At 41.7% G+C, this 26,172-nt stretch overlaps 1 protein-coding gene across 2 annotated transcripts; it reads left to right on the forward strand.

Annotated features, from left to right (window-relative positions):
- Window positions 1-1,894: 1,894 nt before the first annotated feature.
- LOC122212857 lies at window positions 1,895-25,377 on the forward strand. Of its 2 annotated transcripts, none has more exons than XM_042926832.1 (3): window positions 1,895-2,263; window positions 22,885-23,022; window positions 24,669-25,377. In XM_042926832.1, exons 2-3 carry the CDS (start codon window positions 23,012-23,014, stop codon window positions 25,375-25,377), a joined length of 720 nt encoding a protein of 239 aa, XP_042782766.1. In that variant the 5' UTR covers window positions 1,895-2,263; window positions 22,885-23,011. The 2 variants fall into 2 exon arrangements, with proteins under 2 accessions (XP_042782766.1, XP_042782769.1); XM_042926835.1 differs by having other exon boundaries at window positions 22,942-23,022.
- The last annotated feature ends 795 nt before the right edge of the window (window positions 25,378-26,172 follow it).

Genomic DNA, 26,172 nt, shown 5'->3' on the forward strand with positions numbered 1-26,172 from the left:
TATCCAAATAAGCTTTGGGTAAGATGGAAAATACACAACAACCACAAAAAACCCACATACACACGTACGCGTGCACATCCGTAGCTAACAATATATGTTTAATATTCTGTGCCAAGCACGTATTTGGCGTTTTCTCCCCACCAGTAGGACGTTTCTCCCCACCAGCCGGCGTTCGATTGTAGGTCTCCGGGCACATGCCTACTGTCCCCACATCCATTCCTGCCATCCCTATGGCCCCACCTTCCCTATTGACATCTCTCTGGCATGCCAGCCACCCCTGGTGACAGCTCTAGGACTTTCCCAGGAGACATGAAAGTCTACTAGGCCCATAGCACGCTCTATCCCATTCCACGCCCACAACGTTCTTTCCCATCCAGTGCAGGTGAAGATGCTACCACTGTCAGAGACCTGTTGCCATGAGATGTAATATATTCACCGGTCTTCCCTTCTTCTCTCTCTCCTGTCCTTCTTTTTTTCTCCCGAGAAACAGGAGTCTACTAATCATGTTGTTGAAGTCTTTACTTAGGGTGCCTGGGTGGCTCACTTCAGCTCAGGTCATGATCTCCCAGCTCAAACGTTCAAGTCCCACATCGGGTGACCTCAAGTGGCTCAGTCGGTTACGCATCCGACTTTGGCTCAGGTCTTGATCTCACAGCTCCTGGGTTCAGGCCCCGCATCGGGCTCTCTGCTGTCAGTGCACAGCCCGCTTCGGCTGCTGTCTCCCTGCCTCTCTGCCCCTCCCCAGCCCGTGCTTTCTGTCTCTCAAAAGTAAATACAAACATCAAAAAAATTGTTAATAATAAAATAATCTTTTTACTTAGCAATGTTGGGAATTTTCCTCTAGTTATTTGTTAACATCGCGTTTAATTGCTGTGTGATAGCCCACTATAAAGGTACTCAATAGTTCATTAACCGTATTCTCAGAATGGGATTTTTTCCTATTTGTTCCCAGTTGTAACCTTGGTTATAAAGGTCATTGGGTGTGTGTTTCACTTACGTCTACATATCTCTCCTTGTTTGCTTGGGATAAATTCCTTACAGAAACACTAAGCGATTCTGGTGGAATTTTGGCTTGTATATAAAATCTAGTACCCTGAGTGCTGGCTAGCTGACATTATGTGATTTTTTGGTAGCCTCCTGTCTACAGAAGCCCCATTTGAAGCTATTCCCAATCTTCGGTCAATTTCTCACAAATGAGGAATTATTGTACATACTCCATGCTATTTTACCCACGTGGACTATGTGTCAACAAGCCTGTAATCCAAGCCTCAACTAGGAGGAGGTCCTTTCCCATGAATTAAGGGTATCTTTCCTAATATGTCAAATGTCCATGGTCTTTCACAACTGAATCTTGCCCTTGTGGGTACCACTTCTGCTAACACCTCCACATATATGTTGCCATAGCTTTTTTTTTAATTGAAATTTTTGTTTTAATGCTTATTTATTTTTGAGAGAGAGACACAGCACAAGCAGGGAAGGGGCAGAGAGAGAGGGAGACACAGAATCAGACGCAGGCTCCAGGCTCTGAGCTGTCGGCACAGAGCCCGATGCAGGGCTTGAACTCGTGAATGGCGAGATCATGTCCTGAGCCGAAGTCAGACACTCAACCAACAGAGACACCCAGGTGCCCTGGTGTTGCCATAGCTTTAAAAAAAAATTGTCATTACTTCCTGATGGTGTGGGTTAGATACCATTTCTGGGGGACAAGAGAGCAAATGAGTAGGAGACAGGTCTGAATCGGATACATCTTAAAAGTGGACTTTGATGGTCCATTAGTAAACATTACCCGCCCTCCCCCGCCAAAAAAGAAAACTAAAACTAAAACAAAACAAAACCAAAAGATGATATGCAAAGAGAATACATGATTCAGAAAAGAAACCAAAGAGGTGCGGTGATGAGTTACAAGACGGATGTTGCCTTGGAGTCCGGGACCTAGCAACCGAGAACTTGGAAGGCGCAGACAATGGGTGACAGAATGTGCTCACAGTTGAAGGCTGAGGAGAGGAGAGGGCCTTCAGACTGAGCTCCAGTCACGCTCGGTGGCTGAGTGCTCCTGTCTGCCCGCTCGGTGGCTGAGTGCTCCTGTCTGCCCGCTCGGTGGCTGAGTGCTCCTGTCTGCCCTGCCGAGGGGCCGGCCATGGACAAGTGAGGACGCTGTGCTGGATAGAGGAACAGCCTGTGCTCTGCGCGTCTGACCCAGTAGCTAGCCGTCGTCCTCCCCAGACTTCCGTTGCGTCAGAGACTGCGTCACTGGACAGTGGAGGTTCGGCCTTCTTTGTTGTGTGTGTCTTACTGTGGTGCAATAGGACATAATCTTGATCATCTTACCATGCGTTAAGTGTACAGTCCAATGGACGTTTAAAATGTTAGGTCAACACCACTGTCCCATCTCCAGGACGTCTTCGGCTTCCCAAACTGAAGCCTTGTCCCTGTTAAACACTAACTGCCCCATTCCTTTCTTCCCCAGCCCCTGGCAACCGCTGTCCTACTCTCTGTCTCTGTGAAGGTGCCCACTCTGGGGACTGCATAGAAGTGGAATCACAGTATTTGTCTCTTGGGGACTGGCTTGTTTCAGCGTAAGGTCTTCACGGTTCATCCATGTTGGAACAAGTGTCAGAACTTCCCTCCTCTTCAAGGCTGATAAATGTCCCATGGTGTGTCAAGACCACATGTTTTCTATCCATGTGTCCATGGACAGACATTTGGGTTTAGCATGAAGGGCGCTACATGAACGTGGGGGTGCAGGTATCTGCGGTCTCTTCCGTTGGGTAGAGAGCAAGAGGTGGGATTGCCAGATCACGGGGTAATTCCACGTTTCATTTTCCGAGTCTGTGTTGTATTTTCTCAGTCCCTCTTGTATTGTGTTTTGACTCCTTGGCCACACGAGTGTTTGTTTCGCTCACTGTCTGTGATTAATTGGCTGTTCGTTGCTTTCACATTTTGATGCCCGGTCCTGGACTCTTCTGACACGGATTCGAGTGGCACCACATCAGTGTCACTCAGTGGTGAAGACTAAGGAAGGTGGAAGGGGCAGACCCTTTCCCTCGGGCCACGTAATCCCACTTAGAACTCTTCAGGGCTCTCTTCATTCTGCAGCCTCTGTATTGTGACACGGTTGTAATGGCATCGTGAGACAACCTCACGGGGATTTTTGAGGTTATTGTTATTTATTTTATTGGCGTTTTGTCGCCCCATTTCAAGCCTGTCTCACACATCCACAGGCCCACCTCTCCTGAGGCCGCTTCTCTACATGGGTCCGCACAATCTACTTCCTCTTTTCTCTTTTATATTCTCCAATTAGCCAACATGTGTAGCCCTCAAATTTAGTCTCCTTGGCTGGTGAAAATAAATAACTTGCCTATCTCTGGGGAAAGGCAGCCATATGCCATCCGTTCTACCCTTGGAAATGAAGACTTTCTGGGTGGCTGGGTGGCTCAGTCATGAAGCATCTGACTCCAGCTCAGGTCATGATCCCACGGTTCATGAGTTGGAGTCCCACACCAGGTAAGCACAAGCCCTGCTTCAGGTAACAAGCCCTGCTTCCTCTCTCTCTCTCTCTCTCTCTCTCTCTCTCTCTCTCTCTCTTTTCTCTCTCTCTCTCTGTCTCTTTCTCTCTCTCTCTCTCTCTCTACCCCTCCTGGGATTCTCTCTCTCTCTCTCTCTGCCCCTTGCCGAATTGTGCCCTCTCTCTCTCAAATAAAAAATTTAAAAAAGGGAGACTTTCTAATCTGAACCAAAGACATATCAGAATTCAGGCAAGTATAAGGTGTACGTTGCACACGGGAAGCTAATACCTGCTTGAACACTCCACCAGAAGGTTTCCCATCTTGGGGAAAGCATTTCAGAGTTCATGAAGCTCTGTTAAATGCAAGGGATGGAAATCCTATTTGGGTTACGAGCCAGAGACTGGTAAGAATAGTCGTGTCTTAAACTTCACGAGGCCAGAAAACTACAATTAGGCTCACTTTCAAAGTGCCCCTTGTCGCCAAGGTTCCTTTGCACTGAGCATACATCGTGCTTCCATATACACAATAATCAAAACCCAAACAGACACGCAGTAACAAAGGTTACGAGAAGGTGGAGAAATTCGAGCCCTTCTACACTGCTGGTGGGATTATCAAATGGTGCCGCCACTTAAGAAAACAATGTGGTGGTCCCTCGACGTGTTAGACATAGAGTTACCTTGTGACCCAGCAATTCCCCTCCTGCCAAAGACAAATGAAGACACATCCACGCAGAGACTCACATGTTAATGTTCACAGTAGCATCATTCATAGTAGCCCAGAAGGGAGAAGAACCCAACTGTCCATCACCTGCTAAACAAACTGGTATGTCTATACAGTGGAATACTACCAGGCCATGAAAAGGAATGGAGTCCCGATACATCTGTGGATGAACCCCTAGCACATTATGCTGAGTGGAAGCAGCCAGACCTAAAGGCCACATATCGTAGGACTCTGTTTATAGGAGATATCCAGAAGAGGCGTATCTGTAAACATGGAGGACCAGGGGCCGGGGGAGGGGAGAGGGGAGTGATTGCTAACGAGGACAGCATTGCTTTTATGCTTCTCTTGGGCGGGCCTTCCTTTTAGCGAATGGTAGACAAAATGGCTATACTTTCCACTCAGCTCCCGTGTCACAATGGCCTCATTCTAACACCATTTTCTCGAAGGGCTTTAGAATGTCAGGTAAGTGCATGTGTAGGTTTGTAAACGGTAAGTAAGCGAGCCAGGGGCTTTGATGGGATGAGATCCAGACTATCGCAACGGCATCCTTCAGAGTCCCCTTGGTCTCATCACATTGTGGGTTGGGCGTGGCCCGTTAGGAGAGAGGATGCCAGCTGCCTGATGGTGAAGGGGTATCAAGTCCCTGTGGCTGGTACCTCCAGAAAAATGGCTGGACGTGGCTCTCCTCTGGAGCCAAAGACAAACGTGTCAATTTCTCCACTTTTCCCATTAGGTCATGGAGCTTGATAACATTGACCTGAGAGCAAGAATGTTGTCACGTTCCTCTCGACCACACGGCATAGGTTTCAGAGACTCTAGGGTTTCAGTTAGGAAGTTCTGATTCTACAGGCCATCAGCGCTGCGTACAGTTTCTTATTTTTTTTTTATTTTTTTTAATATTTATTTTTGAGAGAGAGAGAGGGAGACAGAGTGCAGGCGGGGAAGGGGCAGAGAGAGAGGGAGACACAGAATGTGAAGCAGGCTCCAGGCTCCGAGCTGTCAGCACGGAGCCTGACGTGGGGCTTGAACTCACAAGCCGTGAGATCGGGACCTGAGCTCAAGAGTCAGACGCTTAACCGACTGAGCCACCCTGGTGCCTCAAGATTCTTTAATTTCTAAAAATGACTGGATACTCAATACTGTCATTAAGTACATATGATTATGGCATTTTTAGCTTACATTTGATCTTGCTTTATGCCTCCATTTATACTATCAGAGTTTGCATTTAGAAATGAAATAGTAGTCTAGGAATGTGAATTATTGAGGTGCCTGGGTGGCTCAGTCGGTTAAGCGTGCAACTTTGGCTCAGGTCATGATCTCACAGTTCATGGGTTCGAGCCCCACGTGGAATTCTGCGCTGACAGTGAGGAACCTGCTTGGGATTCTCCGTCTCTCTCCCTCTGTCTCTCCGCCCCTACCCTACTCTCTCAAAAAATACAATAGAATAGAAAAGGAATGTGAATTATGAGGGAATTTCTTCTGGTCTCAGACCCAGTGCACACATAAGGTATAGGTCTTCAATTTGATTTGCAAATTGGACTCTGAGGGGTTGGGGTGGGCAGGGGTGGCTTTTCTGGAGGCCCTGTGTGGCTCTGAACCTACAGACCTTCCAAGCAGTAAGCCCTCTGTCAACTTCTGCCTGCGGGTGCTGTTGTGGTCTTGGGGATGTTTGCAATGGCTGAGGGTTCTGGCAAAAGCTGAGTTTCTGGACAGTCCCACAGAAGATACTCTAATATCCCCGAGCTTGTGTGGGGTTCCTTCCAGGGAGGACAGTGAGGTGCAAATACGAGTTATTACAGAGTACTTATGTACCAGAATTAATTAATCCTCCATTGCTTTACAAGATTAATGAAGCCTTTTGTATAGTTTTTATTAAAAAAAAAAAAATCATGCTCATGCCAGAAGTACCTAAAAAGCTTGAACAGCCAGACCTCATTTAACAAGTCACAATCCAAGGCCACAAATACAGTGTTGAGTGAAAGAAGCCAGGCACAGAGGAACGCCTACTGCAGGATCCCTGTTTTGAAAAACAGGCAGAATTGAAGCAACACTTTTGGGGGCCCATGCTGAAGGAAAGCCCTGTAAAGACAAGTAAGGAAGTGATTCCGTTATCTATCCTCCACCAGGTGGTGCCGACGGGGTTATTTGCCCCGTGCCAATTCACTGAGCAGTACACTTCGATTTTGTGTGCTTTTCTGTACAGATGTGATTCTTCACAATACAGATAGCCTGAACAACGCTAATCCAGTGAAAAATGTCTCTTACTAACTTAGCATATAGAGACTTCCAGTTGTGTTTATATGCACGGTGACGTTCTCTGTACTCTTTCGTAAGTTCCCGTTTGGGCTCGATCCATGGTCAACATCTTCCTTCCGTCATGTTTTACTGGAAACAGGAATCAATATAATCTAGAAGACTAAACCTGTGAAATGTTGGAAAAGAGGTCGAGAAAGTGGAGCCTTCGTGCATTGCTGGTGGGCAGGCAGAATGGTGTAGCCACTTGGGGAAATGGTCAAGCACTTTCTGAAAAGTTCGACATCCACCTATCATATACCCCACTAGTCCCACTCCAAGGGACCTACACAAGAGAAATGGGAATGTAGGCCCATACAAAGTGTTAGGAAGAAATGTTTATAGCAGCCCCATAATGGCCCAAACTTGGAGAGAACCCAAATGTCCAAAAACTGATGGGAGAACAAACGTACGTCCAATTCAATAGGACTCAGTAATCAAAAGAAAGAAACTCCTCACACATGCTACCGCACAGATGAAACCTGAAAATACTATACAAGACGAACAGAGACAACACAAAAGGGTACGCCTTGTTTGATCCCTGTTAATATGTTTCATGTTGGCGCATAGCTCCGTTTCATGGATGCAGCATGAAGTGTTTAGCCAAGCCCCAGGGTTAGACTTGAACTTGTTTCCCATTCTTCAATATTACAGATAGTGATTAATAGTGTACGACTAAATATCGGTGGCCAATCTTAATTATTTCTTTGGGCAAGCGCCCAGAAATGGAACTGCCCGTGTGATAGTCTGTCCATTTTAATCCAAATGGCCCTTCCCAAAGTTTGCTCAGTCTGTGTTCCTACCAGCAGGGCATGAATGTCAAATGGCACTGGTCTCAAACTATAGCACAGCTTACCACACAGTGGGGGTGGGGAAGGCCCTCTTCCAAGCCTTGGAGCCCACCCTCATGACACTCTGTATTTGTTTGCAGTCCCCCTTCACCCCAGTAGGCAGCCTCCATGGTCTTGCTCATCAATAGGGCCAACCACCAAGTAGCATGTTTTGCTATAGCCGCCATAGGATGGATCCTTACTGCCAATTACATGGGCCTTGTGGAGTGGTGAGTGTGGTACATGGACAACACCTCTCTCTTTCCCTCTGGCGTGGTCTGTGTGGGAATGTGGAAAGACTGTATTTACCACCATGTGAACAGCTACCACAGAACCATAGGGTATCACCATTACACCTACCATGATACTTACCTCCCTTTTGATATTCGTGTTTCTCAAATTCTCCTGGTGGTCACCAGCCTCCTAGGTCTTTTGGGGAGAACCTCCATCATCTTTTCACTTAGGAATGTATTCATGGTAATTCTTAAGGAGAATGCCACCATCAATTCATTTGTTGCCTCAGGAATTCTGAACATAGATTCTGGTATCTGTATTTCAATTGCTGTGATCTGGAATTACCGCTCCATAATGAATGAAGAGGTATTGCCTTCCCGTTGTCTCTCTCTATACCCTTCAAACCCAATACTCAGGAGACTGGCAGTGCCATTGTGGTGGCATGCCTGGCTGCCTTCATGATGTTGTTGAATGTGTTGCTTTTCCTATCTTACAAATTCCCCCAGGTTAACCAAGGGCATCCTGAAATTACAGAAATGTAAAATTCCTAGTTGCAAGTGCTTTGCAAATGCAAGATTACAAAGAGTTTATGGGAAGTATTAGGAAGATGCTCTACAAATAGCTCCAAGGATTCAAGACCATGCCAAAGTTTTGGGCAGAAAGTAGCCACCTGTTTCCCTCGATAATCCTCTGTGCCTTTGGTTCATTGATGCATGAGTTCATTGTTTGAATTACAGAAATTTCATTTAAAAAATCTTCCCTGGAAACCAACTTGACAATAAATTTCATATTGAAAAAAAACCTATTAAAAAAAATCTCCCCCGCCTGCCAGTTGGTCTTATTGGATCTGAATTTTATTTGTTGAATAAATAATCAATACTATGAACCTAGTGTATGGATATAAGATTTTCTGTGATTCTCACATTTCCCTCTTAAACTTCTGCTAAAAACAACCATGTCTATTTCCTATGTCATGATGATGATAACATTGTACTATCATGTAAATTTTCCCGAATGTGCAGAAGCAGAGTGAGTAATATAAGGAATCCACCATACCCATTATCAGACTCAACAATTATCAGGATTTTGTCACATTAGCTTTATATGTCCTTTCTTCTCCCCTTTAATCTGTTTTTTCCATCGTATGCCAAAGCAAACCCCAGATATGTGTCTTCATTCCTGTATGTTTCAATATTACGCTCTGAAAAATGGACATTTCCTTGCACAATCATATGCCTTAAAAACTTTAACAGCTATTGGGGTGCCTATGTGGCTTAGTCAGTTGAGCCTCTGGCTGTTGATCTCAGCTCTTAATCTCAGGGTCATGAGTTCCAACCCCATGTTGGGCCCTGTGTTGGGCATGCAGCATTTCTTGTTTTTGAGTATCAACTCAAATCTTGAATATGAACTTGTGAGATTGTTTCCATGTTTTTATTATATAAATTTTTCAGTGCATTCAGAAATGGACAGGTGATTACTTCCATTTCAAGACTGTCACTATGTTTCCAAAAGTATTTCATCTGTATCCTCCCTGACACTTACCAATCCCTCCTTGGATTACTTTGTAATTAATCCCTGGCAGTGTATTATTTTTATTCTTAAATACTTCAATACACATCTCTAAATACCAATAAATAAATACCAATAAATGTTAGTAATTCCTATTGTAATGAAGTATGCTGTTAGTGTTCAGATTCCCTTTATTGTCTCATAAATGTCTTTAATGTAACTGGTGGTGTCTATATATTCAAAGTGTTTCACTCAGTTGCATTGATTATTACTTTTGTGATCAAACTATTGCATTGTTGGCAGTAGAGTCACAGGGACATATGTCCTTTCACATGTATCCATCAGTATTATTTGAAGATTTTTAAATTTTTTTAAATTTATTTTTGAGAGAGAGACAGGGCATGAGCAGGGGAGGGGCAGAGAGAGAGGGAGACAGAATCCGAAGCAGACTCTAGGCTCTTAGCTGTCAGCACAGAGCCAGATGTGGGGCTCAAACTCACAAACTGAGAGATCATGGCCTGAGGTGAAGTTGTATGCTCAACTGACTGAGCCACCCAGGTGCCCCTAATTTAAGATTTTGTTTCAAAAAACTTTTATTCAAGACAATCGTAACCTACTGATTCCGTCAAACAACTCTACTTTCTTAATAAAATTCATTATATAAACCTTAGTTTCCTGAACAAAAAAAATAGTGAAGAGAAGCACATATCAGTAATACAGTTAACAACTATATTCATCAAATGTTAGAAGTTAAAATAAAAGAATATTATTTACTTTGTATCCAATTACATTTAATGCCCATGGTTCTTAAGTTTGTGGACATTCTCTGTAAGACAAATACTACTATACACACAAAATTTTGCACTGGTTCACAGTTCTCTTTTGAAATCTTCATGGATCTTATTTTCTTTTTCTCTTCTCTTCTCTTCTCTTCTCTTCCCTTCTCTTCTCTTCTCTTCTCTTCTCTTCCCTTCCCTTCCCTTCCCTTCCCTTCCCTTCCCTTCCCTTCCCTTCCCTTCCCTTCCCTTCCCTTCCCTTCCCTTCCCTTCCCTTCCCTTCCCTTCCCTTCCCTTCCCTTCCCTTCCCTTCCCTTCTCTTCTCTTCTCTTCTCTTCTCTTCTTTTCCTTTTTTTTTTTTGCTTTTTTTCCTTTATTTTTAACCAAGCTCCATGCCCGGTGTGGAGCCCAATGGGGGCTTGAACTCAATGACCCTAAGATCAAGGCCTGGGCGCAAGACCTGAGCTGAGATCGAGTCTGTCACTTAACTGACTGAGCCACCCAGGTGCCCCAAGGATCCTATTTGCAAAATACGTGACAGTTGTCAACCATAGATTGCTCTATGGACATACTAGAAACCCCCCTTTCTCATAAAACTAATTTTTTAAACAAATTAATTTTACCAGCTAAAAACCTACCTGCAGTATTAATAAGTACAGGTACACCCTGCTTAAAATCATTTTATTAACCAGTTTTCAGTGACAGTTTCCATGTTTAACATTTAAGGGAAAAAGGGTTTGTTTTTTTTTAAAGTAATCTCTGCACCGAATGTGGTGTTCAGACTCATGACCCTGCCCTCAAGACTTGCATGCTCTACACTGAGCCAGTCAGATGCCAGAAGAAAAGCATTTTTAATAAAGTCAAATCATTACTGAAATAATTTTCCTTTTCTTTTCAAGAGACATGACTAGAAAACATGTTACTATTTCAAGAGGAAGAATTCTGCAGAAACACTATCTCAGGAGCAAAAGAAATTCTCAACACAGTATGATCATGCAGCTATCTTTACAGTCTCGAGAATTTTGAGACATTAACCTGTTAATAATATGTGTGACTGTAATATATGGGAATGCTTGTTTCTTCAGCTTTTTGCCACTTCTGAGAGCTTGCCATCATGTTGAAGAAGACTGCTGAAGTTCATGGACATGATATTGTTTTCATCTCAGTTCTTTCAGCGTGTTTTTCAGTATGTTTGCAAACAACAACAACAACAACAACAACAACAACAACAACAAACAAAACAAAACTCTTAAGTCTTTTCCCAGAGCCTGTAGTTCTTTCATGGCTGATGCCTGTTTGGATGATGCTAAGATACTTCTGCAAAAACATTGGATTCTTGGCTACTTATACCATACTTGTTTTGCTTGAAAAATATGTTTTTGTATTCAGTATTTTTTTTTCATGTTCTTCAGCTATGCTACATTCTATGTCATAGTAAAATTTTTGTAACTTTCCAATTCTCTGAGATTTCCATTATATACCAGCAAGGTTCTGCACATTGAAAACCCACATTGTGTCAGTATGCTCAGCACACATGGGTATTATCCATATTCCTCCTCTGGAATGCAGAGTTGCAGTATTTAATGAAACTGTTTACTAGCTGATTAATTCTCTGACCATCCCTATCAATTAAGAGAGACTTCCTATGGGGGCGCCTGGGTGGCGCAGTCGGTTAAGCGTCCGACTTCAGCCAGGTCACGATCTCACGGTCCGTGAGTTCGAGCCCCGCGTCAGGCTCTGGGCTGATGGCTCGGAGCCTGGAGCCTGTTTCCGATTCTGTGTCTCCCTCTCTCTCTGCCCCTCCCCCGTTCATGCTCTGTCTCTCTCTGTCCCAAAAATAAATAAAAAACGTTGAAAAAAAAAATTAAAAAAAAAAAAAAGAGAGAGACTTCCTATGAAGAATCATGATTCTTGTGGCCTGCACAGTTGTAGTGATGGTAGTTTCCATTCTATTTCTGTTATTCAAAATACCTTATTTTAATAATATTTTAATAACAATTTCTCTGTTATTTCACATACCATAAAATTTACTCTTTAACAACTACAAGTGTGTGCTTTTTGGTATATCCATATACCTGTACAGCCATTACACTTACCTGATTACAGAGCATTTTTATCACCCAAAAAGAAACCCCATTATGCAGTCCCATTTAGTCTTTGAGGCCTTTTTGTGCCACAACAAGATGTCCCAGGCGAATCACATACATCTGAGGCCCAAGATCTTGAACCCGCATGCCATTCCTGATCCTTAGACATGGGAATGGTATTTAGACACCACAGTTTAGGCACTGGTAGCGCTCATTCTTTGCTTGTCTTTATATGTAGGTATTTTAGTGGGAAGAACTAGGATACATGAATTTTTATGAAAAAAATCATCACATATATATGAAATATATATTTAACTCAATCTCATAGAATTTTTTCTAACTACAATTTTATATTGCCTTTCTCCCAGATAAAAAACCCAGTGATATTAATGTACTTATTTGCTTTATTCTGTGATATATAAAATTTTGACGATATTACCAATAATCATTTTTAGCCACAAGACTACTGAACAAAGCTTGTTTTTTTAAGAAAAAAGTTTTTTTTTTAAGAGCTCTTTGCCTCAGGGATGCCTGGGTTGCTCAGTCAGTTGAGTGTCCGACTTCAGCTCAGGTCATGATCTCACAGTTTGTGAGTTCAAGCCCTTCGTTGAGTTCTATGCTGACAGCTCAGAGCCTGCTTCAGATTCTGTGTCTCCCTCTCACTCGGCCCCTACCCCAACTCATGCTCTGTTTCTGTCTCAAAAATAAATCAACATAAAAAAATTTAAAAAGAGCTCTTTGTCTCTAAAATTTATTGTATAAGATAAAGATACATATCATCAAAATACATTATACAATATTTTGATCATGAATCATTAATATCATTAACGATTAATGATGGTTGTATAGTTATATATGGTGGATAAGTAATTAGATTTATTCATTTCATCTTATTTTCTTTTTAATTTTTTTTACATTTCTTTTCAAATTGTTTTAACCTTTCTATTTTTTTCTTGAGAGACACACAGAGTGTGGGCAGGGGAGGGGCAGAGAGAGAGGGAGACACAGAATCCAAAGCAGGTTCCAGGCTCCGAGCTGTCAGCACAGAGCCCAACGTGGGGCTCAAAGTCAGAAACTGTGACATCATGATCTGAGCCAAAGTCAGACACTTAACCGACTGAGCCACGCTGGTACCTTCATCCTGTTTTGCATTTTTATGTTTGTGGTTTTGACACAGTTTTATTTTTGCATTTGTGAAATATTTGCATATTTTCAAAGTCAAATTTACTTTAAAAGATTGTCTGAATAAACTTCTGTTCCTATGCATATCCTATTCTCTGCCATCTTAGGTAACTTAAGCATTTTTTGTTTATTATCCAAAATTTTCTTTTGCAAATACAGGGGTTGTGTGTTTGTATTTATTCCATGTTTTTCAAAAGGCAACCATATTCATATACATATATCATATATATGTGTGTGTGTATGTGTATATATATATATGTGTGTGTGTGTGTGTATACCTATCTATCTAAATCTACATCATCTATATCTATCTATCTATCTATCTATCTATCTATCTATCTATCTATCTAATCAATAACTTCCTGCAGGATCACTTTGTCTTGGATATAGAGATCTTTCTCACTGTTTTATGGCTGCATGGTATTCCATTGTGTGGCTTTACCCTAGTTTATTCAGCCAGCTAGGTGACTCTGCATATATGCATATCTGTATTATAACTTTGTGCATACATACTTTTGTAGTTTTGCCAGCGTGTGTTTAAGTTAGGTTCCTAGGATGATTGCAGTTCTCCAAGGGGTGATACAATTCACATTCCCATGAGAAATCTGTGAGAATGCCTTATTCTTCACAGCTTTGTCAACAACAACAACAAAAAAAAACACCACAAGTTTTTTGAATTTATCTTTGGTGTCATAGGTGAGAAATGGTATCTCTATATTATTTCCAATGTATATTTTTCTTGTTAGTAAGAGTGAATATTTTTCCAAATGTTTTAAGGCGTTTTTTTCATTTCTTTGGTGATATGTCTTTTATCTGTATCTGTGTAACACATTAGCCTACAACTTAGTGGCTTAAAGCATGTTTTAATTTGATTTATTTTACTTATGATCTTACAACTTCTGTAGATCAGTAGTTTGACAACAGCTTAGCTAGATCCTCTCCTTCATGGTCTCTCACCAAATGCCAGCCAGGCCTTGCACTCATTTGAAGGCTCAGTGGGGAATCCACCTTATAGCTTACTTACATTGTTGTAATGTAAGTACATTTCATTTCATCACCTCCTCATTAGCTATGGGCTACGGTCTTCAGTTCCTTCCCAGATGGCCCTCTCAGTAGAGCTTCTCAAAACATGGCAGCTGCCTTTGTCAGAGCAGGTAATGGAGAGAGGAAGAGAGAATGCCAGTAGGATGGAAGTCATGATTGTTGTTTGTTTTTTTGTTTGATTGTTTGTTTGTGGCTATGTTTGTGTAACCTAATCATAGAATCACATGTTATCACTGTTGTCATTTCCTATTCATTAGAAGCAAGTGCTAGCTCCCGCTCACACTGCAGGGGAGAAGGTGAGGACATGAATATGGGAAAGGAGGGGATCATTGGAGTCCATGTCACAAAATGCCTACCACTAACCTGCTCATATTCCTAACCCGTTCTTATCCTGAGGTGTTGATATTCTTGATGTTTAGGAGAAATTAATATAGTAAGTGTATTTGCCCTTTGCCTTTTGAGCCTTCACTTACAAATATTCTTCTTAACTTGGCTTTTACTTGGGAGCTTTGCTTATTGCATTTTGTCATATGAATGCTTTTGGTAAAGCTTATATTGTCAAATTTATCAATCTTTTATTGCTTGTGGTATTTGAGTCATGATATATATTTCTCTATTCCCATGCTCTAAAGGCATTTTTTAAGTTTTTCTTCATTTTTTATGTTAACATTTCATTTTTATTGTATTCATTTGGAGTTTAACCTGATGTGTAGTGCAAGATATTAGGCCAGTTTTACCTTTTTAAAATGACTCTCCTGAGGCGCCTGGGTGGCTCAGTCGGTTAAGCGGCCGACTTCGGCTCAGGTCATGATCTTGCGGTCCATGAGTTCGAGCTCCGCGTCGGGCTCTGTTTTGACAGCTCAGAGCCTGGAGCCTGTTTCAGATTCTGTGTCTCCCTCTCTCTGACCCTCCCCCATTCATGCTCTGTCTCTCTCTGTCTCAAAAATAAATAAACGTTAAAAAATTTTTTTTTAAAAAATGACTCTCCTTTGGTGCCATGTCACCTAATAAAGAAGACAAAATACAAACAAACAAACAAACAAACAAACAAAAACAAGTATCTTTTCTACACTGATTTGGATGCTGTCTTATTTTCATAAACTAATTTCATAAATTCCATAGATATTGGGTCCATGTATGGACATTCTATTGGAATCCTTTAGGGCATCAGTGTATGACGTGCCAATAATATACTTTTTTTAAAATTTTAAAGCCCTAATTAAATAAAATGCTATTGCAAGTAGTATGCTTATTCTCTCCCCATTCTTAGGATTTCTTAATTATTCCCATGTATCTTTAATTTTTAATGTTTATACATTTTTGAGAGACAGAGACACATCATGAGTGGGGGAGAGGCAGAGAGAGAGGGAGACTCACAATCCGAAGCAGGCTCCACGTTCCAAGATGTCAGCACAGAGCCTGATGCGGGGCTCAAACCCAGGAACTATGAGATCATGATACGAGCCAAAATCAGTCGATTAACTGCCTGAGCCACCCAGGTACCCCTTTCCCTCTTATCTTCACATATGAATTTTATACTCAACTTGTGTTACTCCAGACTGGAAAAAAAAACATGATTTTTTAAAATTAAGATCCTGCTAAGTTTGTAAGTCAACTGAAGGATAACTTACATATTTATAACATGAGTCTCCTTATTCAAGAACGTGGTATGTCTTTTCCTCTCTCCGGTTTCCTCTCTCAAGACTTTGTTTGAAAATCGTATTTATTTTAAGAGAGCACGAGCAGTGGAGGGCAGAGAGAAGAGGAGAGAAAAAATCGCAAGCAGGCTCTGCACTATCAGTGTGGAACCTGATGTGGGGCTTGTACTCATGAGCCATGAGTTGAAAACAATGGCTGGATTTTTAAACTACTGAGTCACACAGAACCCATATTTACTTACTTTTTACTTTAGTGAGAGAGAGCATGAACGAAGGAGAGGGACAGAGAGAGAGAGAATCTCAAGCAGGCTTCACACCCAGTGCAGAGCTCTGATGCATAGCTTGATTCCAGGATGCTGGGATCTTGATCCAGGATCAAGAGTTGGGTGCTCAACTGAGTGAGCCACCAGACATCCATCTACTTTGTTTCTTGAGGATTGTTTAAGATAGTCTTTCTCCCCCACTGAGTTGTTTCCAGAATGAGGCAATTATGGAGAAAGGTGCTATACACACTTGCATTTGGATTTATGAACAAATGTACTTTTATTTCTCTTAGTAGATATCTTGGAGTAGGACTTGGAGTAGGGACATATGCTAAGTCTCACTCATTCTTAGACATTCAGTTCATATTTGCTTTTTCTAGTCAGCACTTTTATTTGTGTGTGTGTGGTTTGGGGGGCGGGAAATATCTCTTCTCTTTTGGTGATATCAATACAACTGTTAATGTAATTATTTTTAAGTTGTATTAGGAGTATAGGTCTTGTTTATACAAATTTAAATATATTCTTCCAGAACCCTCCCCAATAGGTATGACCTTTGTGGACTTCTTCTCCCAAACTCTATAGGTGGCCTAGTCAGCTTCGGCTCCCAGGGTAACTTCTAATCCCTTCTATTGGATTGCATTCCAGAATCATGCTTAAGACAGTCCTTCACCCACTGATGAATTCTTTCACCAAAAATTCATTGGGTATCTTTCACATGCAAAGTGCCACCAAAACATTTAACCAAGAGCCTTGATGATACCGAGTATATAAGACTTCTACCTTCTACTTGTGCTGCTTGGTTGCTAATAGGATTCACACTCTTCAGATGTTTAAATGACCTCAATTAAACTAAATGAATGACTGAAAAAACAAGGTTTTAATAGGTTAAACATTAAAATGAAGGTGACATACTCACTTTAGTCTAAAGCGACAGTCTATGGCCCACGCAAAATTCACAGAAGAGAAATCAGAGGGCTAACATGGAATGTCCTTCTTTCCAAAGAATATTTAAGTCTTTGACGGCATAGTGTTTGAACTTTTTTCCCCGTGGCAACATAAGTCTATCAGCTGTTTAAATATATTTTCCAAAAACACTGCCTGTAGACCCAAGCGGGCTGAGTGCTCTGGTAGAATGTTAAACAGGCACTTTGCCTTTAGGCTTTGTATTATGGTTTCTGGGCAACAAATTCTTCCTCTTGATGCAGATTTTGGAAAAAAAACAAAAACATTTTTTTAATGTTTAGCAGAGACGGAGAGAGAGAGAGAGAGACAGAGAGAGAGAGAGAGACAGAGAGAGAGAGACAGAGAGAGAGAGACAGAGAGAGAGAGAGAGAGAGAGAGAGAGAGAGAAACAGAGTTCAAGCTGAGGAGGGGCAGAGAGAGAGAGAGAAAGACACAGAATCTGAAGTAGGCTCCAGGCCCTGAGATGTCACAGAGCCTGGCATGGGGCTCAAGCTCACAAACCACAAGGTCATGACCTGAGCAAAAGACTTACTTATGCTTAACCAACTGAGCCACGCAGTCACCCCTGAGATTTTGTAAAATTCTAATAGCATTCTAATATTTTTCTGCTGACCGTTACTTACATGACACCCTTAGCTCTCAAGTAGTGGGCAATGGGAGAAAATCCCATCCTTTTCCTTTAGTTAAAGAGTTCCTGGCTCCCTTCCCACGTCTTTGAAAAGACATGATGGCAAGTCTGAGGCCCATTCAGACTTTCAGGGTGGCCTAGGCCTGAGTCCCACATATTCTCCAGGAAACTGTAATGGCTTGTACAGCGGCTTCCGGGTAAACATCACGTTTCCCCCAACGAAACCTTCCACCGTAATAAGTCTAATTAAGGCCAACTTCACAGATAGGGGCTTCTAAAGCGGAGTTGTGTAAATTAAGAGGATCCATGCCGCAGGTTACCTGGAAAACATAAGGTTGTAGAAGACATGCTTATGAGAAAAGGCTGCCTCAACCCACTTCTCTCACAGGAGACGGTGACCACCAACAGAGTGACACACCTGCCACCTGTTGGTCACAGGGGAGTGGCTGAATTGCCTTTGGTGGGTGTTTGGTGGGTGTTTGAAGCTCTTTTGCCTGCAGTCTCAAGAGAGAACAACCCAGTGGATCATAAGGACTTTAGATACATAAAGCAAGGGGATCGCCATGGCTGGGTTTGCCTTGGGGGAGATGGGTAAAAGAAGAAAAGGAGAAAAATGAGTTTCAAGACCTCCCAAATTACCTCTTGGAACGATTATTTTTTACAGGAATAAGCAAAAAGAATATATCCTGTGTATTAGACATGGGAATGTATCTAGCACTGACTTAGGTACCAGAGGATGCTATGAGGGCTGGGGGCATTTGTTACATTCTTTCTCCCTCATGGATATCCTTCCAAGGTAATCAGGAGCAAGAGGGATTCCATATGGCATTTGGGCTGGAGACGAAATCGAAAGTGCCAGAATATTTGTTGTTGAGACTGGGAAATAGGGAGCCACATAGGAGTGACAGCACTCCCTGACCAAGGCAGGGAAGGTAGCACAGGCTAATGCTGGCAACTCCTCATCCTCTCCAGTAGTCCCAGCTCAGGTTCCGAGGAAACACCAGGAGGTGACAGTTATCATAATGCCCAGTGACTTGATGTTTCATGGTTCATGAATTACTTTTACCTTTCTCTGTCTGGTAGCCCTGGAGAATGTGCTTGATTGCCTAAGCACCGGGAAGCACAGAATTCCTGTGGCACAGAAAGGATGTGGGGCAGGTGGCTCCCATCCTCCACATGAGGGATCAAAATATAGAGATTCTAAGTGGCTTGTCACTGGTCAGAGGATGAGCTGGGATGAAATCTGAGGTCTTTTGACGGTCCTCCAACATAGTAGTCGACACAATAATAGAATTATCTGCGGGGTAGTTATTTTTATGCTCCAAAAGCTATTATTCACATGACTCAGTGTGCTATCAGAGACTCCACACCCCAACTCAATGCCCTCTGCATATTTCGCTAGGATATATGCTTTTTCTCTGCAAGAATGACACAAGTCTTGTGGAGAATACAAGTTTCCATCCACCTGTCTTTCCTGGCTTTCTCCTCTTCTAAAAGCCTCCCCCCAAACAGGGGAGCAGCAAATAGTGTGTGGGTTGTCTGTGAAGTGTTAAAAGTCCGTCTAGATTCCTGACTTGCCACATTTCTTTAGAAAACTAACTCTACAGGCAGGGGCAGCTAGCTAGCTGATTCAGTTGGTTGAGCATCTGACTTTGTCTCAGTTCAGGATCGGATCTCAAGGTTCGTGAGTTTGAGTCCTGCATCAGGCCTGTTGCTGTCAGCACAGACCCTGCTTTGGACCCTCTACCACTCACTCTCTACACGTCCACAGCTCACACTAGCTCCCTCTCTCTCCCTCTCTCTCTCCCTCTCAAAAAAAAAATCTAATTCTACAAAACACAGATTTCCTAACTGCTGCTTGAGCAAATGAGTTGACTTATAAAGGAAATATATGCTTTATTTTTAAAATATTAATAAACTCATCCCCCTAATAGCCCCAAACTGGAGACAACCCAGATATTCATCTACAGAAGAATGGGTACACAAATTGGGTGTGGCCAAACAACGGAATACTATGCAACAATAAAAATGAACAAAGTGATGATGCATTCGACAGCACAGGTGAATCTCACAAACGGTATGCCAAACAAAAGAAAGCTGACAGCGAAGATACGTTACATTCCGTGGGTTTCCATATATGTGAAGTTTAAGAATACGCAAACAGGGGCACTTGGGTGGCTCAGTCCGTTAAGCGTTCAACTTCAGCTCAGCTCATGATATCATGGTTGGTGGTTTGGAGGCCCACACTGGGGTCTGCGCTGACGACTCAGAGCCTGGAACCTGCTTTGGATTCTGTGTCTCCCTCTCTCTCTGACACTCCCCTGCTCACGCTCTGTGTGTCTCTCTCTCGAAAATAAATATACATTAAAAATTTAAAAATAATATGCAAACACATTTATGGTAGAGGAAACTAGATTAGTTGTTTACACATGGGTGGTGGGGGGGGGGCAGGCCTACTATTGACTTGACTATTGACTAGCAAGAGTCAAGAAAGAGGTTTGGGGGACTGGAATATTCTTTTCCTTTAAATGGAAGTTACTGTGGGAAATAGGTAAATCTTCCCTGAGCTGTACATTTAAGGGGAGTATTTTTTACTCTTTGTAAATTACACTGCAAGTAAAGTATGAAACAAAAAGAAAAAAAAATGATAGTGTAAGTTTCTCTGTACTCTCCCTATTTGCTATAAATCTCTCTACCCTTGTGTCTCTTCTCTGCACAGTTCTGGCTCTGGTTCACTTTAATATCATGCTTACTGTGTGAGTTTTGATAATTTTGATCATAGCCTTAGATTAAAATTATATAAGTTTACAACTATAAGCATAGCTGGCAACAAAAGGGGGGAGAATAGAACCGATCTTTCCAACTGAAACAAAACAGAAAGAGGCCACATATGAGACCTACGTCAATATCTATCCATGCATCCCTGTCCACGGAAGCTTAAGGAAGGTGCATTCCTGTTGGCCCTAACTTTGGCTCCTGTCATGACACATCTTTCTTCCAATTCAATATGAACCTTCTTATAGTTTTCCGACTTAAGACTCTCATGAAGTACAGTGATTATTTTGATGTAGGTCCTCCAAAAATAAATTTCTCTTCTAGAAACACCTCTCCAAGTGGTGTTTCACTGCTCTGGTGCTCTATAGCATCTCTTGGAATGTACCTGGCACTCGTAATTCACAGATCCGCACTTGTAGTCATGGAAAAAGAAGGACATTTGTTTGTTTGGTAAATCACCTGTAGGCCCAATGTGGGGCTGGAACTCACAACCCTAGATCAAGAGTCACAGGCTCTGACAGCTGAGCAACCCAGGCACCCCAAGAATAATTTGACTTATTTCCCTTACAGTTTGGCAGCTACTACTACTCTGTGTGTCCTTAGAAAGGCTTTTTTTTTTTTTTGCCACAGTAGGGAAACTAACGTGCTTTATCTTTTTCCCTGGTCAAGGAGAGCCTTGAGACATCTTGGGGGTCATTTTAGTTTAATCATTTCATCTCATCTGTGAAGAGCTTACATGTCATTCACTGGATGGTCCAACAAATAAAGTTAAGTCCAGGCCCCTGTTGTTCTGACATAACCCAGCATCTTCACATTTTTACCACGGCCTACTAGTGTCTATGCCGTCGGCTTTTAAAACTGAGTTTATTTCAGTATCACTTTGATTATGAATGAAAACTCACAATATGGGGTAATGGCATCCCCGACATCATACCTGTCTTTCCATGCCACAGTGATATGGCTGTGTGTTTGTGGGAAAGCAAACTTGTAAACGTTAACTGCTTGTAACTTAGAAATGCAGGGACGGTGTTGCCAAACCACGGGGTGTCATTTCTTCGATAGATTGAACACAACTTTGCTTTGTTTTTTTATAAAATACCTGCTTTTTGTGTCACTTTTTATGGTAATAAAATATCTATCACAAAGAATTTTTCATTTAACCATTTTGAAGCGTTCTGCAGCATTGGCGACATTCACGTTGTTGTGCAACCCTCACAACCATCCATCTCCAGAATTTTTTCATGTTCCAAAACAAACTCGGTACCCATTGAACACTAAGTCCCCTTGCCATCCACTATTGAACTTTCTGTCTTTATGAGTTTGATTAGGTTACTCATAGAAGTAGAACCATAGAGTATTTGTTCTTTTTGTCTGACTTACTTCCCTCGTTATAATGCCCTTGAGGTTCACCCGTGTTGTAGCAGGTGTCAGAATGTCCTTCTTGTAGAAGCCTGAATACAATATCATTCCGGATATGGATAGACCACATTAGCTTATCCGTTCATCCACTGACGGGAATCTGTGTTGTTTCCACGCAAGCTCTTGTGAATAATGTTGCTACGGACATGAGTGGGCAAATATCTATTTGAGTTCCTGCTTTCTCTTCTTTTGGTTATTCATATCCAGAAGTGGAAGGGCTGCACCACATGGCAATCCTAAGTTTCAATTTTTGAGGAATCTCTGTACTGTTTTCCCCAGTGGCTGTGCTATTTAACATTCCCACCAGCAATGCACATTGTTGACTAAGCTTGTAATTTATTTTCCGATATGTTGCTGTCCTTCAAGATTCAGCTTCATTTTTTATGGGACATAAAATATGGGCCACTATTATAATTGACATAGAAATTGTCTATGTTTTTTAAGTTTACTTATTTGTTTTGAGACAGAAAAAACAGAGGAGAGGCAGAGACAGGGAGAGAGAGGGAATCACAAGCAGTCTCTGCACTGCCAGCACAGAGCTCCACGTGGGGCTTGAACTCACAAACTGTGAGATCATGTATGACCTGAGATGAATCCAGAGTCAGACGCTTAAGGGATTGAGCTGTCTAGGCACCTGTATTTTTTATTCTCTTTGGATGTGAATAAATGCCATCTGGTATCAGGAGAGCCATGAATAACTCTGTCAACACCAAGAGCTCTAGAGTCTGGCTTTGCCATTTATGTCTGTGTGACCTAGAGTAAGTTACTCAACCTCTCGGAGCTCAAGCCCCTCGTTTCAAAAATGGGGGTCATAACTCTATATCTATCATTGGGCTGCTATGAGAATTGAAATGTGTTAATGTGAATTATCTGGAATAGGCAATGACCTTTACAAAATGCAAGCTATGTATAATAAACATTTGGTAAGAGGCAGGGTATGTTGGGCTTTCTTCGGAGCCCCAAACTCTACATTAATTGTAGCTTTTTTTTTACTATAGGTTGTTCGTCTCTCCTTGTGGATCTTTGAAGGTTGGCTTGACATTTTCCCCTTCCAGGTTAAAATTTCCTGCTGCTACGAAGAATATTTACCATTCTTTAAGCTTCTGCACACTGGAGTCCTTCTACATGGCATATGGGTAATATGTTAACATAAGATACAGGGAGTGTTTAAAATTTGATCATCAGGAAAAACATGTTCTCATTCCACTGGTTCCACACACAGATGCACCCAAACTTCCTTGAACTGGCATACTTTTCTGCATTTGTAACATTCTTCGTCCTGATTCTTCATGCTGTCAAAACTCCTTGGTCTTATGGACCATTCGCTCAGACCTCTATGGGCAAGGAAATATCATTCCTGGAGAGTGAGGTCATCAAACTGGCCGTCAGCTCCAAACTCCCCTTTCTAATTTTACTAAACCTGCTGCTTTCATGCAATGAGGAAGTGCATTCCCCAGAAGATTATGGAACAGAGAGGATACAGTGTTGGGGATATCAGGCTTCATAGCAAGGAGATGTAGTTTGGAGGGTCCTAAAACTCTTCTACGTGGGTGGTTATGTTCCCCACTCACCATTCCACTCTGAGCATTCCTCTCTGTCTCATTCTTTCTGCTAATCAGCAGAGGGAGAAGCCCTAGGAGTATCATTTTCTGATTATCCTTGCCACGAACTCCAAGGATTAAAACTGAAACAGATGCAAACAGGTTGGGCCACAATCTAGATTTTGCTTTGTAAGAGATATTTGCTTCATGCAAAACACACCAAGCTATTTTTAAGTTGTACCCTTAAAAGAAGCCAACGTCTAAAAGGAGAGTTTTAAGCAAGGGATGGATTAAAAAAAAGTAAATAGGCATGAATTTTTTTAAGTAGGCTCTGTGCCCAGTGGAGGAGCCATGTGGGGCTTCATCTCATGACCCTGAGATCAAGACCTAAGCTGGGATCACAAGTCCGACAACTGACTCTGCCACTCAGGCACCCTTAGCATGATTTGTTGTGTGCAACATGTTACAGATCATCAAGGTTATGTTTATTCTGTTTTCCATTTAAAACTATGCACCATAAAGATTATAGAAAATATGAAAATAAGAAGGAAATTCTCTACTTCTGTCAGTTGATCAGGGTTCCTCTTTTTGTGTGCATCCTTCTAAACTTTCAAAAACATATGCACATATCTATACTTGCAGATATATAAAGAAAGTTGTGTGTTTTCTTTTGACGCAGATTGTCATACCATATGGATTATTTTTCATTTTGCTTTCCCATGGAGGTTTCTTCAGGTCATTTACATGGATTCACTCCTTCTTAGTAATGGTCATGTAATATTTCACTATAATCCTTGATGTACTATAATTTAGTTAGTGATTCCTCTATTAGTAGACATTTACTTAATTCCAATTTTTCTCCCTGATAAATGGTGCTTAAAAAAACATCTCTCTATGTATATTTTTGCAAACTCTTAGCAATAACTTGGCAAAAGTCCTGGAATTGGAGTTGCTAGACAAGAGATATTGAACAGTTTGGTGGTTGAGAGATATGTCACACTGTGTTCCCAGAATGGCATGTAAATTTATACCATCACCGGGGTCATTTTATCCTTACATAAACATTTAGAACACTAATTGAAAGCGAATACATATATGAGACTATTAAATATGACGCATAGACCAGAAGGACAAGACATAAATACTGAGCACTTTCGGAACTGTGACTCATTCATTCTGATTCTTTTTTCTCTTTGGTGTGTTCCTGCTTTGATTTCATGATGCCTCTACCCTTTCATCAGTCAACTGGAATTGAAGCACCTGTTCCTCAAACTGATGGGCCTGTTTTTCAGTTATCTGGCCTGGGCTTTTGGCATCAGTCTAGCCAATAGCAGATCCTGGCACGTGTGGGAGTTTAACAGCAACATTGTTTCCATTGTGTACATTGGACTTTGGGAATATTTCTACTTTCAAAAATTTAACATCTCTGGTGCAATTGTTGAGTTGCCTATGTATGACAGGATCAATGGAAGCTGGGTGATTTCAGATGAAATCTGGTATGGGCAGGGCCTGATATTGTTGGCAAATTCTTTGAATTGCGTAGCCCTGATTTTTGGTTCAGTGGCACTTGTGGTCCACTGGATCCATGTCCCATACCCAGATTTCCTTCGATTGTGTTACAACATCTCTGCCTTCTTTCTCATCTGTAGTTGTAGTTGTACTGCAATTACAGTGAGCTGGAATTTTGCTGTGGATTTTTATGGCCAAACCACCCTTGATTTCCCACTTAGTTTTCCCATTGGAAAAGAAATGCTGATAAGGAAACGCTTCTCCTATGTATTCCCACTAGGAATCACAACTGCCACCCTCTCACTAATAAGTGCTGCCATGTTCTTCTGTGGAACATTTTCCACGAAACAGAGGAGTAAAGTGAAACCCATGACTGTACGCAAATATCCCCCAATAAAAGGTGTGAATGAAGGTCCTACTGTTTGCAATGGCTGCCAATAAATTTCTTGAAGAAATGTCCTACATACATATAATATTGTTGTGATCATCTAAAATAAAACCTATTTGTTTTCAGGGTGTGTCTGACGTTTTATTCTCTTCTTCTACATTTTTCTGCAAACAACTTCCTTTCTTTGAAGCCTTTCAGGTTCTGAAATGTGTAGGCAAGAACGTTGTGTGCATACACTGTCAAAAAATAAAGTTAGGAATAAAAAATATTTGAATGCTGCAAACACTCGGGTGCAAGCAACAATGCATACAACAAACTCTACGTTGAAACTTAGATTTTAAATAAGCTCACGTATACACACAGAAAACTATTCATGTCAAGAGCTTAGAGATCTTTAAGGGATTATAATTGGTTAGGATAGAACGGGATTTCTCAAAATCAGCGCCAACGACATTTTGGGTGAGATTTGTTGGGGGTGGGAGACTATGTTGTACCTTGTAAGAGGTGTATACCCATCTGTTGCCTCTACCCACTTGGTGCAAGGGTTGCTTCCTCTCCCCTTGTGTTGAGATAATAAATCTCCAGACATTTCCCAATATCCTTGGGGTAAAATTCCTCCCCATTGAGAACCTCGGGTTTTCAGGTTGCCAAAGGCCCTGGGTAATGAATGCTATGGCATGTTGGGAGGATTTTGAGGAAAATATTGAATAAAATTGTATTGGATCAGTATATGATAACATCCTGGGCCTTTCATTACCTTAAACTCAAGGGTCTACCGGGAGTGATTTTGTTCCCTCCACCATGGAACATTTGGCAATATCAAGAAATATGATTTTTGAAGTATAAAA

The sequence above is a fragment of the Panthera leo genome, assembly GCF_018350215.1.
Source record: "Panthera leo isolate Ple1 chromosome Y unlocalized genomic scaffold, P.leo_Ple1_pat1.1 chrY_random_Un_scaffold_81, whole genome shotgun sequence".
Classification (NCBI taxonomy): Eukaryota; Metazoa; Chordata; class Mammalia; order Carnivora; family Felidae; genus Panthera; species Panthera leo.